At 44.9% G+C, this 13069-nt stretch overlaps 2 protein-coding genes across 5 annotated transcripts in view; one reads left to right on the top strand and one right to left on the bottom strand.

The window, feature by feature from the left end:
* LIMS2 (LIM zinc finger domain containing 2) overlaps nt 1-13069 on the top strand; it is a 98839-nt gene that overhangs the window by 45404 nt on the left and 40366 nt on the right. For all 4 annotated transcript variants that reach the window (XR_011163395.1, XM_069063328.1, XM_069063327.1 and 1 more), the window contains exons 2-4: nt 5231-5390; nt 6972-7038; nt 8159-8279. Coding sequence is in view for 3 of the 4 variants with exons in the window: in XM_069063327.1 (XP_068919428.1) it covers nt 5231-5390; nt 6972-7038; nt 8159-8279 (348 nt within the window). In the remaining variant the exon portion in view is untranslated. The remainder of the gene's footprint in view (nt 1-5230; nt 5391-6971; nt 7039-8158; nt 8280-13069) is intronic.
* GPR17 (G protein-coupled receptor 17) lies at nt 8286-13058 on the bottom strand. The gene has a single exon (XM_069063329.1). The coding sequence runs from the start codon at nt 11907-11909 to the stop codon at nt 10893-10895; it is 1017 nt and encodes a 338-aa protein (XP_068919430.1). The 5' UTR covers nt 11910-13058; the 3' UTR covers nt 8286-10892.

The raw sequence follows: 13069 nt of genomic DNA, 5'->3' as shown, positions 1-13069 counted from the left end.
TCAGCTCTTGATTGGCCATGCAAAGAGGATGGGAAGGTAGAGATACTGAATTTAGTTAATCCCAGACTAGTTCCCCAACTTACACTGGCACTCATGGGCTGGGTACCCAGAGGGCACCTGACTCCTGTCTGTCTCAGGTGTCTATGGCCCCTAGAGGCTGGGCTTCTAGTACTCTCAGTTACTGGTGTGCTTCCCACTAACAGTCAATCCGACTTGACTTATTAGCAGGGCTATTCATTAAGGTGGTATAGAAAGAATTGTAGTTATAAACCCTGGGGCACCTTCTCCCACAGACACACACAGGGTCAGTGCCCGAGAGTGGGCACAAGGTAACGAGGCACCTGTGCCGAGAACTCATGTGGCAAAGGGATAGTATAACTCTGCGGCCCTTGTAAGTCCTTTTCTCCATTCCTAGAGGCCTCATGAAGTTTCCCTTCATTGTAGCTCTCTGCAAGACTCCTCAGGTCAGTGCCTTGGTACAGATTTTGTCAGTCCTTAGCCAGCATCCTCCCCCAAGATGGGGACTCCCTGAAGCCACCTTTGTTTTAGTTACTCTCACCCCTGGCTAGATGCATTATCTCCTCCTGGTCCTGTTGTCTAAGCCCAGCAGGATGCCCTGTCTGCTACTGGTCTAGTCTTTCAATGGCATAGTCACTTGTGAGGGAGAGGAGTGATGGGAAGGGGAGGAGACAGAGAGATTGCAATCTATTCTAATTGATTAAGGATTTATTGATATATTTTTAGGCAGATTCTTTAAGACTAGGTACTAAGCTGATTGATTGATTAACTTGAAGGATTTGGGCTTTCTGTGATTGTGTTAAGTGGTGTGGTTCTGGACCCTCCTTTTCTCCCTTCCCATGTCCTTACAAAAATCATCATATTTGCCTTTAGAATGCAGATGGAGTCACATACAGAAGCTGTTTTTACATAAAAAGCTGCAGAAAGATTAGAGAACAGGTCTGACCATAACTTCTTCCATTTGGCCCAGGGACTTTCTGCTGATCATGGAAACATACATAAGGACGTTTGCAGTTGTGTCCTAATCTATTAGCTAATTTTAGTTGGAACAATTCTGCCTCATGTCAGAGATGTGTGATAGCCTCTCAGAAACACATGACCTCATGCTCTTCAGCAAGGTAGTAAATTATTACAGTCCATTAATGTGCAAGCTCTTTGAGTGCAGGATCTGTTTGACTTTTGTCTTTGAAACCCTGGCTATTAGCATAGTGCCTTGTATATAGTAAGTGCTTAATAAATGCTTGTTGATTGATTACGCCACAGACATACTTAATTCCTAGTCCCCCTTTTCCTCACTCCCCATAGCTTTATTGTTCTGGGACAAGTGGGTATGGCAGAAGAACTTGGGTTGCAATCTCATTTTATTTCCCTACTTGTTTGATGGAAGCAGGGGCTTTTTACACACACACACACACACACACACACACACACACACACACACACAGAGTAAATATCAGTAGCACTGTGAAACTTGCTTGACAATGTTGGCTGTAGAGCAGTGGCATTTTGGAGAGTTGAGGCAGGGGAGAGTGCTATGGTGTTATGTTCTTCCCACAGCTTGGTGGTTTGACTCGCCTGCCTCTCAGACATGCCCTTGGCTGTATCTTGCCTGTTGTCCACTTTGGAATGGGGGCAGAGAAAGGGGAGTGGCATTTTTCTCCTTGGGGGATAATCAGACAGACATTGTATTCTCTGTTCCCCACTGGAATGTGTGAAGGAGGGGGGAGGGCTTGGAATTTTCATTTCTTCCGCCCTTGCTCCCTTCATATAACTGCTTGTTGGCTACTGTAAAGCCAAGCTGGAAAGGAGTACTTTGGGATCCCCAGGCTACAGTGCTCTCTGTGAGTGTCCTGTACTTTGATGAACTCCTTTGATTTATCTTTCTGACATGTTTCCCCTGATTCAGAATCCCCCCAGGCCCCCTTCCACATACTTTGGTGATAACACATAGAAGGTCCAGTGTCATGGGAGGGGGTCATGCTGAATGAACAGCTCCATTCATGTTGTGTTCAGTGGAAGCATGCTTGTGTCTGAGGGGCTTCTAATTCCTGGGTAGTTGTTTATTTTAAAATTTCAGTTGTATCATTAAATTTCATATTAGAATTATGTAAAACTAGAAGGGAAGGTCCTTTTAGAGGAAAGTCCTGATCTTTTATTTATTTATTTTTATTTTTACTTTTTGGAGGGGGGAAGGCTAGGGCAATTGGGGTTAAGTGACTTGCCCAAGGTCACACGGCTAGTAAGTGTTAAGTGTCTGAGGCCAGATTTGACCTCAGGTCCTCCTGACTCTAGGGCTGGTGCTCTATTCACTGTGCCAACTAGCCACCCCTAAGTCCTGATCAATGACACAATTCTGGTTTACCTCCTATACCATTTGGAATACAAGAGTACCCCAAATAATGAACCCCCTATCAATGTGGGGTCACTGTAACATAGATAATGTTGTTGTTAATTCTTTTGTCAGACTCTCTGTGACCCCTTTGGGGTTTTGGTGGAGAGACTATACCAAGCTCATTTTCCAGCCAATTTTAAGTGTCTTGTCCAGGGGTCACAAAACTAGTGTCTGAGACCAGATTTGAACTCATAAAGATGAGTCTTTCTCACTCCAAGCTCTATTCACTGCACCACCTAGCTGCCCATTCTTCCAGCTTAGAAAAGAGTTAATAAATTGAGTTCCACTAAAATGAAGAATATGCACAGAAAATTAAAGTCAAGTAAGGCTGGAGAGATAAGCTAGAAAGATATTATGCAGGATCTTAAATGCTAGACTGGGCAGTTTACATTTTCCCCTGCAGGTAATACAGAGCTATAGAAGGCATTTGAGAAGCTGAGGGATAGTGGAAGCCTACCTTAGAAAGACTTTTTGGAAGCAGTGTGGAAGAAGGGTGAAACAACAGCCAGAAGACTCGTTGTTGTTCATGTGACCTAGGTCATAACTAAGTCCTAGCATTAGGGTTAGGGTGAGAATAGAGGTAGAGTCAGTCAATGAACAAGTATTCATCATGGACCCATTATGGACATGGCTCTGTGTTATGTAATGAAGTAAAAGGCATACTATTTGGGCCTTAAGGTGCCTACAATCTGACTGAAGGACACCAAATTAACACAGCATTTCAGTGCTAAACTGTGGCTTAAGGAAAGGTTCTGAACCTGTGATTTTTCTGTGTATATAAGGTGTCAGAGCGCAGTTTATAGGCTTAAAATTCCACTAAGATTTTTGTTTTGCTTTCTCAAGTCTTAGAGAGTTTCCTAGAGCAGTGTGTCAATGGAAATTAATGCAGGATGCGGGTTGCCTTAGAAAACCACAAATTATCGTTAACTGTGTTGTGTTGGCTTTTTATTTATTTTTGCTTAACATTTCCCAAAGACATTTTAAATCTGATTCCTTCACACTGGGGAGCCATTACTCACTTGCAAGCTAGGAATTCCTCTGCCCTAGAGCAATGAGAGCTCAAGTGACTTGCCCAGGGTCACTTGACTTGCCTAGTATATGTCAGAGGAAGATTCTAAATCCAGCTCTTTCTGACTCTGAGAGCAGTTCTCCATCTCTGGCAACCATGGCTACCTCTAAGTTGTGTGTTAAAGACTCTAACTGTCATAAGAGTTCATAGAAAAGAGAGATCCCTGTAGGCTAATGTGCTCGGAGACCACTTCATGAATGTAGAGGGATTTGAGCTAGGCCTTGAAAGGGGGAGAAAGAAGTGAATATGGGGAGGTGGGAAAAGCAGTAAAAATACGGCCTGGGCCCTTGGCCAGAGGATGGTGTGCTTTCACCAGCGATCTGAAAGCCTGTATCTGGGCTCTGGGAATTATGTTATGTCATCAGCTCCAGTGGTCATTGAATCAGGCAATTCAGATTTCGGAGTTACAGGATTTCCTGTTTATTTCTGATTTCCCTGAATTATCTGAAAAAAAAAAACAACACAAAAAACAAACCTCAAGTATATCTATCTTGCCCATTGCTAAACTGTTACCCTCAACACAGCTTTCCTTCTCTGTTGGTCGCTTGTTCTTCCATTTGACAGCTCATGAGAAAAGAAAGGGATGTTATTTTTAAAATGCAGTCACATTCATAACTTCTTTTGTGGGGTTGGGGAGAGAAGGAAAGGGATGAGGTGGAAATATTGATGAAAGTATATCTAGCCCAATAGGGGATACAAGCTGAAAGTACAAATATGTTCCAGAAGGGCTGTGAGAGCCAGGAGGATGGGCTGTTAAGGGGAAAGGGGACATTTAGGGCCATTTCTCTAACCTTTCAAATGTGGACAAACCACGGCCTCCCCAAGCTGCCCCCTTGGGGACATTCCATCTCCTCTGGAATGTGCTTCCTTTTCGTCTCCACCCCTTTAGAGTCCTTAGCTTTTTCTAGAACTCAGCTAAAGTGCTACCTCCTTCACCAGGCCTGTCTTTATCCTTCCACTGAAATGACTATTTCCTTTGTCTACATTTTTTATTTACTTACGGCTATACACGTTCCTTCTTAATAGAATAGACTCTACAGGACAGGGACTGTTTTGTTTTTCTCTTTGTACAAGAATACCTCGTTGCTTAATAAATGCTTGTTGAATGAATGATGACATTGTCAGAGACAGAATTCTAGGCTGGAAGGATTTAGGCACTGATCTGGTGTGAAATTCCTATATTCGTTTTTGATTATTAACAATAATAGAGAGAAATTCTGCGACACTTTAAGGTTTGCAAAGTTATTTATATGTATCATCTCATTTGATCTGCACAACCACCCAGTGAGCTTTTAATATCCCCATTTTACAGATGAGGAAAATGAGGCTAAGAGCCCTGAAGTCACACAGCTAATAAGTGTCAGAGGTATTCTTGAACTCAGGTGTTCCTGACGCCAAGTTCTATGTTCTGTCCACTCTGCTAAGAGGCTTCTTTAGAAGAGAGTCTAGATTCCAGTCTCATTTCTGGCTTTGTACCTGATTGGGACTGGCATATCTGAACTGTAAAATTATAGGGCCACAAATGCTGTTTGTGTGTGGTCCCAAACAAGTGATAAAGCACAGAGAAACTCTGGGACTAGGGACATTTTAACTCCCTGGCCCCAGGGCCAATCCTGGATTACAGAAAAAGTTCTTGCCAGAAAGAATGAGAGACTTGTTGGTCTAAACTTTGCTCCCCCCACCCCCTGGGACGTTATCATTTTTGGACGCCATTCAGAAACCTGACTGACTTTTTTCCCCCTTTTATGCAGTAACATGTCGGATGCCCTGGCAAATGCCACATGCCAGCGCTGTCAGGCCCGCTTTGATCCATCGGAAAGGATTGTGAACAGCAACGGGGAGCTGTATCATGAAAATTGTTTTGTCTGTGCCCAGTGCTTCCGGCAGTTCCCAGATGGACTCTTCTATGAGGTGAGGAGATTTGCTGTGCTGCCCTGGCCTGTCGCTGGGGCCTTGCCCTGCATGCTCCCTCAGGGATGTGGGTAGCTGCTGTGTGAATCCTTCAGTGGCCCCATGCTGGTTTATTCTTAGGCTCTCACCCCTTTTCCTCACTGGCTGCTGGGGCTGCTTTGTTCTTCTCTGAACAGCTCTGCCTTGAAGCCCTGCTCCCGAAGCATCTGAGACTTCTTCCTTTGGCAATCAGTGGTCTTTTGTTTTTGTCATCATTGAAAAGTCAAGCAGCTGAGGCTTCTGAGACAGAGGAGTATTGTGTGGAGGGTAAAGTGAGCACCTAAAACCTCTGTGCCCTTAGCCCAGCAAATCACATTCTTTGTATTTATTTTAGAGATAATGTTTTAAGTTGTAAGAAACTGAAACAGGAAAAAAAATAGAAACATTTTTAAATGTAGGGAGATGTAACCAAAGTGGATGCCAAGGTCCCTTCCAAGTCTAAAGCTCAATTCGAATTATGCCTTTTACCCAGTTAGTAGTGCCACAGACCTTCCACCATCTGCTTCCATTCTTCCTTTCCAGACTCATCTAATTGTGTTCCATGCACCTCGTGCTCTAGACAAACTGGACGGCTCTCTTTCGCCCCAAATCACGTGCTTTCCTTCCACTTACCGTCATGGCTGTAATGTCTGGCCTCTCACCCCTCCGCTCTATTTACTACTTTAATTCTTTTTTCAGGAATTGAAAAATTCAATTTTTTGAATTCAACCAAAAGATTCAGTTGGGCCAACTCTCTGTGACCCCATTTGGGGTTTTCTTGGCACAGACACTGGAGAGGTTTGCTATTTCCTTTTCCAGCTCATTTGACAGATTAGGAAACTGAGGCAAATGGAGTTAAGTGAATTGCTCGGAGTCACACGACTAGTAAGTGTCTGAGGTCAGAAGATGAATTTCTTGACTTCAGGCCCAGTAGTCTACCACTGTGCCACCTACCTGCCCCTTCAGTCCCTACCCATCCCTTAAATCATCTGCTCCATGAGGCTTTCCTTTCTCTTTCTTCCTCCCAGATACCTTCCTTCTTAGACCTCACTTAGCATCCTGATTCACACCTCTCTGATATATTTATGTAATACCCCATATTAGTTTTCTGTCTTTATATTTTATTCTCCTACTAGATTATAACATGCCTGATGACAGTGACTAGGTCTTCTCCTAACTCTCTGTCTCTCCCAGGCCCTAGCCTAGTGGTAAGTGCTTTATACAGAGTAGTGCTTAATAATCATTATTTATTTGTTCATTGGTTACATAGAACATTGACTCTGCTATCTGCCAAAGATTGCCTTCTATTTGTTAAAGGGCTGAAGTTAACATAACTAAGTTTCCTTTCTTTCTTTTATCCTTCTGTTCTTCCCATTTCTGTTTCTTTCCTTGTGTTTCTTCCTTTTAATTGAATGATCTCCAATGCTGCCTGTTTAAGACTTGTGTACAGAACCTTGGGTCTTTAGGAATGGAAATATAATCTGTAATAGATGAATCAGAAAATAAAGTAACCCCAGCAGCCTGGCATTCCTCTTACCCCTTCTCTCTGTGTTTTGATTACAGTACGAAGGTCGAAAATATTGTGAACATGACTTCCAAATGCTGTTTGCTCCCTGCTGTGGGACATGTGGTAAGGCTAGACTGAAGCCAAATCTGCCATATCTCTATTCTGAAGGCTTTATTTTATGAAGTGGGGGAGGGTGGGATAGCAAGGGGGAAGGGATTTACTTTTAGAGGAAAGTGAAGGCTAGCCTTTGAGCATGTGTCATTTGAGAGATATAGGGCAGGGAACCTGAAAAATCACCCCCATTGTTTGTTATGGCACCTGACATTCAGCTATGGGAAGATCACTCATTTACCCCATAAAATATAGATGCCCTCTTCCCTCCCGCCCCACCTCCTTTTCTGAGTCTGTTAGCAACATTTTGTTGTTCAGTTGTGTCTGACTTTTCAGGACCCTATGGATCATTTTATGCCATTAATGTCCACAGGGTTTTCTTGGCAAAGATACTGGACTGGTGTGCCATTTCCTTTGTCAGTGGATGAAGGCAGAGGTTAGCTGACTTGCCCACACAGCTACTAAATGTCTAAGGTTGCATTTGAACTCAGGTCTTTCTGACTCCAGACCCAGCACTCTATACACTGAACCACTCAGCTGTCTCCACGAGTAATTTAAACCTTTTTCAGCTGAGAACAAATCTCTGCAGAAATGTGACACAGGATAGTTATCCACAGTTCGGGAAGCAGGGAGGAGTGGGGCTATATTGATCCTGAGTGGGGAGGTGGCAGAGCCCCGGAGTCAAACTTCACAGAACCACGGAGGGTCAGCTTTGAGATAATAAGAAAATATAGCCCTTTCTAGTGTTGGGACGACCTGGAGATCGAATCCCGGGCTCAGACACTCAGCACCACACCCAGAAATAACTGGCCGTGTAACCTTGAGCAAGTTACTTAACCCCAATTGCTTAAAAAAAAAAAATATATATATATATATATATATATATATATATATATATATAGCCTAGAGATGGCACACCCCTACACAGAGCACAGCTATTTTCTTGGCACTTGCTTTAGAGAGTAGATTTATTTTCCCCGTTGGAGGTTATTTTTCATCTCCTGTTTTAGTCCATTGGGACAAACTCGGCAAAGCAATAAGAAAATACAGGAAGAGTGAAGCTGTTTCTTCCCTGGCAGGTAGGAGTGAATGCATCTCCTTCCCTACTCAAATCTGACTTTTAATTTTCTAGGTGAATTCATTATTGGCCGAGTCATCAAAGCAATGAACAACAATTGGCACCCAGAATGCTTCCGTTGTGAATTGTGTGACGTGGTTCTTGCTGACCTGGGCTTTGTAAAGAATGCTGGGAGGTAAGGAGGAGCCGAGGCCCACAGGGCCATGGGAGAAGAGGCCGACTGGGGAGGAAGCTTGGGGTTAGAGAGCATGACTTGGGGAGGGCATGTGAGCTAGCCCAAGATGTTACTGATACCTAAGGCACCAGGGCGTGACCGAAAGAAGACTGGCCGAGGGGCTAGGGAGACCTGGGCATCAATCCCAGCTCTTTCCATCTTGAGCTGGGAAACCTCAAATAAACCTCTTTACCCATCTGGGCCCCTGCTTCTCCATCTCCAAATGGGAATAACACCTGCCTAAACCCAGCCGTCACTTAGGGATGTTGTTCTGATGGCACAAGAGAACTGGCGTCCAAGTTCTTTGAATAGCTCGCTTTTACATAGTGTTTTAAGTTTCCAAAGTGCTTTACATACATTATGACATTTGATTCTCACAACAACCCTGTGAGGTAGGTGCTATTATCATTCTCATTTTACAGAAGAGGAAACTGAAGGTTAATTTACTTGCCCAGGGTGACACAGTCAGCAGGTATCTGAGGCATTCTATCCATTGTGCCACCCAGCTGCCTGAAAAGTAGTAAGAGCTATATGAATTCTAGTCAATCAATAAACATTTACTAAGTGGCTTCTGTGTGCCAGGTACTGTGCTGGACCCTGGGGATATGAAAAAGGGCAGAAGACAGCCCCTGCCCTCAAGGGACTTACAATCTAATGCAGGAGACAGTATGCAAACAAATATATACAATTAAGCTACATACAGGATAAATAAGGAATAATTAACAGAGGTAAGGCATAGGTTTAAGAGGGGTTGAGAAAGGCATTTTGAAAAAAGATGGGATTTTAATTAGGATTTAAAGAAAACCAGAGGGGCGGCTAGGTGGCAGCAGTGAACAGAGCACCGGCCCTGGAGTCAAGAGGACCTGAATTCAATTCCAGCCTCAGACACTTAACACAAAACTAGCTGCATGACCTTGGGCAAGTCACTTAACCCCAATTGCCCTACCTTCCCCCATCCAAAAAAAAAAAGGCAAAAGAAAGAAAGAAAGAAAACAGAGAAGTCAGAGGTCAGGAGCAGAGGAGGGAAAGCATTCCAGGCATGGGAGCAGTCACAGAAAATGCCTGGAGCCGAGCTGGACTGTCTTGTTTGTGGAACAGCCAGGAGGCCAGTGTCACTGGTTCCAAGAGTATGTGGAGGAGAGTGAAGTATTAGTGTGATGGGAAGGAAAAGGGGATGGGAGTACTGGCTTAAGGGTTAGGTGCCAGAAGATAACCCTAGGAAAATGTCACACTTTGGATTGGGAAACCATGGTGACTAGAACTCTTCAGAAGAAAATTGAGATGAGAAGTCAAGGATCCTCATGAAGTTCTTTAGTGGAAGGGGTAGAAGAAGGGCAAAGGAGATTTCCTGGTAGCTAGTAAAGGGAAGAGAGAAATTTTTATTAAAACAACATGATACAGCTTCACACTTTCAAAACTATGCACATTATAATCAGCATATACAGGTACAACAAAGGAAGATCACTGTACAAATGGAAAGCAAAAGGGGCATAGACAGGCAGGAGGACATGGTGTGATGGGTGCCCAGACTTCCTTGGGTTCATTTGGGGATCACCAGGGGCTGGAAAGAGGCATGCTGCATAGGGTTGCTTACTTTTGCTGATAGAGCCCATGGATTCCAAGCCTTTGAAGTCAAATGGGAGGGAGTGTGCAGCCTGTGTAAGGCATCCATGATCCATGCCATGGTTTTGCTCCCTTGTTCAGGTCTCAAGCAAGATGGTCAGGCCAGTTGCAGGCCCTTACATGAGGTACAGCACACGAATTGGGAAATTGGAAAGAGATTGTCAGAACAAGTTTTTAAAAAAATTAAATCAGGAAATCTCTGGAGCAGAGATAAAAGTCGTATCCCATCGCTTTAGGCTACACATGTAAGATGTCATTTGGGGACCAGCCTGACTTGGTCTCCATGGATCCAGTTGTAATCACCCACCAAATCACTGTGTTAACTAAACTAAGCTGTCGATGTCTATAATCAAAGACCTTATAATGTGAACACTACAGCATTTCTTCCCTCCCTCCCCCATCCTTATCGCCCCAGACACTGAAGCAGACATTTAAAGGAACTCTCTCTTTCACTCCGGCAATTTTCGGATCATTTTCTTGGATTCTTTGGGGAATAGCCTCCCCCACTCTTGCTTTAACATAATAGGAGGTCAGTAGCTCAGCGGTCAGCATTGAGCTTAGAGAAAGACTTTCATTGTTCTCCAATTTTCATGTCCCTCCCCCCTTTATCTAGGCTGAGATCATTAGGGTATCTAGTAACAGTAAGTAAGCATAGCTGAAAATGTTCCTTCTGAGGGGGAAGGTGTCTTGGTTTGATTACATGTTAGTCCTTGCTTTGCAGAAATGTAAGAGCTTGTTAGAAATTGAGAGACAGGTGAAGCTGCCGTTTAGGTGTCCAAGTGAGATATTAGTGGGCCACCAATATTTGAGTCTGTTTTCTCAGTCGGAGGATGGTTGGCTGTGTTTTGTGTGGAAGAAGCTGGATTCTTCTACTTTGACCTCCAATGGAAGGTCTCTCTGCACAGGAAGAGTCTGCTATCGAGGCAGCATTTTTATGTCTGGATATCTCTTTCACAGTTCGGACTTAGCACTTAGGGAGCTCTCATTTGTCTTTCCCTCAAAACTTGGTGGCAGGGTCATGGCCCTTTTGCCGCAAAGCAAGTTACACAAAGCATCCCGGAACTTCTCAGCCACAAAAAAATACATGACAGGGTCCAGGGCCCCGTTGAGGCTGGTGAGGCAGGAGGTGATGCGGTTACTGAGGGCCAGGACGCGCTGGGCCTCGCAGGAGGCCCGGGTGCCATCGTAGCGCAGGACGTAGATGTAGCGGTTGACGTGATAGGGCACAAAGCACACCAGGAAGATCACCAGTACCATGATGATCATCTTGATGGCTTTGTCCTTGAGGTGTTTCTCCACCCGGTGGCCGCTGCGCAAGTTGCGAATGATCAGCAGGTAGCAGGTGACGGTGGTGACGAAGGGGAAGGTAAAGGCCACGGCCAAGGACACCAGGGCGTTCCGCGAGGCTTTCTCCCGGTAGAGCTGCAGGCAGACGGTCGTGCTGTTCACCTCCGCCGTCTGTGCGCTGACCAGCAGCGGGGCCATGGCCACGGCCACCACCGCCCAGAGCAAGGCGCAGGTCAGGTGGGCGTAGAGAGGCCTGCGGACTTTGATGGACCTGATCGGGTGCACGATGGCCAGGAAGCGGTCAACGCTGATGCACGTGAGGAAGTAGATGCTGGCGTACATGTTGAGGTAGAAGAGGAACCCGGTGAGGCGGCAGGGGATTTCCCCAAATGGCCAGTGGCTTCCAGAAAAATGATAGACAAGCCGGGTGGGAAGCACCAGTACAAAAGACAAATCGGCCACAGCGAGATGCATCAGAAAAACGTTGGCTGGGGTGCCCGATTTTTGGTCCCGGATAAAGAGCCAGAGGGCAAGGGTATTGCCAACAAAGGCCAGGATGAAATCCAGAAGATAGAAGGAGGCAAAAAGAACATTTTCCAAGGGTGTTTCTTTGCCACATTGCTCAAAAGCATCCAGGGAATTGTTGAATTTATTGGAAGGGTTCACCACCAGGCTTTTCATTCTTCAGCTCAAGTTGGGAGTCCAAAGAAAGATCCTGAAAAGAGTCAGAGGATCAGGTGACCAAGAAGCTAACAAAGTCAAATGCATTTTTTTGTCTGGCGCAAGTGAGGGTCTAAATTTAGGATGACCCCAAAGGTTTGGGGGTCCTAGGCTTTTAGACAACCATGAGCAGATTCAGGAAATCCCCAGCAGTCTAAAGATCCAAAGCCAAAAATCAAATGAATTCAAAATTGGAGTTCAACTCTCAAGATTTATGGAGTGGTTCCTAGAGAGGGCAAAGCCCCTTCCATGGGATTAGTGCGATTTCTGAGTATCCTTAGGGCTGCCTCCGTTAGTTCTGGAACATTAATTAGATAAACAATTCCAATGCTGCAATTACCTCTTTAATGAGGCTTATTGATGCCCAGACAAATTTGTTTGGGTGTCACAAGAGTCTTTTGTTACTGAAATTCTCACACACAATGCTTCTTTTAGGACCTCTGCCTTAGACTGAATTGGGAGGGGGTGGGGTGTAGCATGTGTGGAAAGAAAGGCAATGTTTGGCTCACAGCCTTACAAATAGGCAATCCACTCAATCATGGTGAGCCTGGGCTCAGGAGTCAAGAATGCTGAGTTCATATATCCAGCCTATATATCCCCTGGGCAGATGAAAGGGGGAGAGAGAGAGAGAGACAGAGAGAGACAGAGAGACAGAGAGACAGAGAGACAGAGAGAGAGAGACAGAGAGAGAGAGAGAGAGAGAGAGACAGAGAGAGAGAGAGAGAGACAGAGAGAGAGAGAGAGAGAGAGAGAGAGAGAGAGAGACAGAGAGAGAGAGAGAGAGAGAGAGAGAGAGAGAGAGAGAGAGAGAGAGAGAGAGAGAGAAAGAGAGAGAGAGAGAGAGAGAGAGAGAGAGAGAGAGAGAGAGAGAGAGAGAGAGAGAGAGAGAGAGAGAGAGAGAGAGAGACAGAGAGAGAGAGACAGAGAGAGAGAGAGAGAGAGAGAGAGAGAGAGAGAGAGAGAGAGAGAGAGAGAGAGAGAGAGAGAGACAGAGAGAGAGAGAGAGAGAGAGAGAGAGAGAGAGAGAGAGAGAGAGAGAGAGAGAGAGAGAGAGAGAGAGAGAGAGAGAGAGAGAGAGAGAGAGAGAGAGAGAGAGACAGAGAGAGAGAGAGAGACAGAGA

Source organism: Petaurus breviceps, unplaced genomic scaffold (genome assembly GCF_028583685.1).
Source record: "Petaurus breviceps papuanus isolate PSGF00001 unplaced genomic scaffold, PetGlider_PUasm1.0 90556, whole genome shotgun sequence".
In the NCBI taxonomy this organism is placed as follows: domain Eukaryota; kingdom Metazoa; phylum Chordata; class Mammalia; order Diprotodontia; family Petauridae; genus Petaurus; species Petaurus breviceps.
Note: the sequence above shows the minus strand (reverse complement) of the source record. Positions and strands in the feature narration are given on the sequence as shown.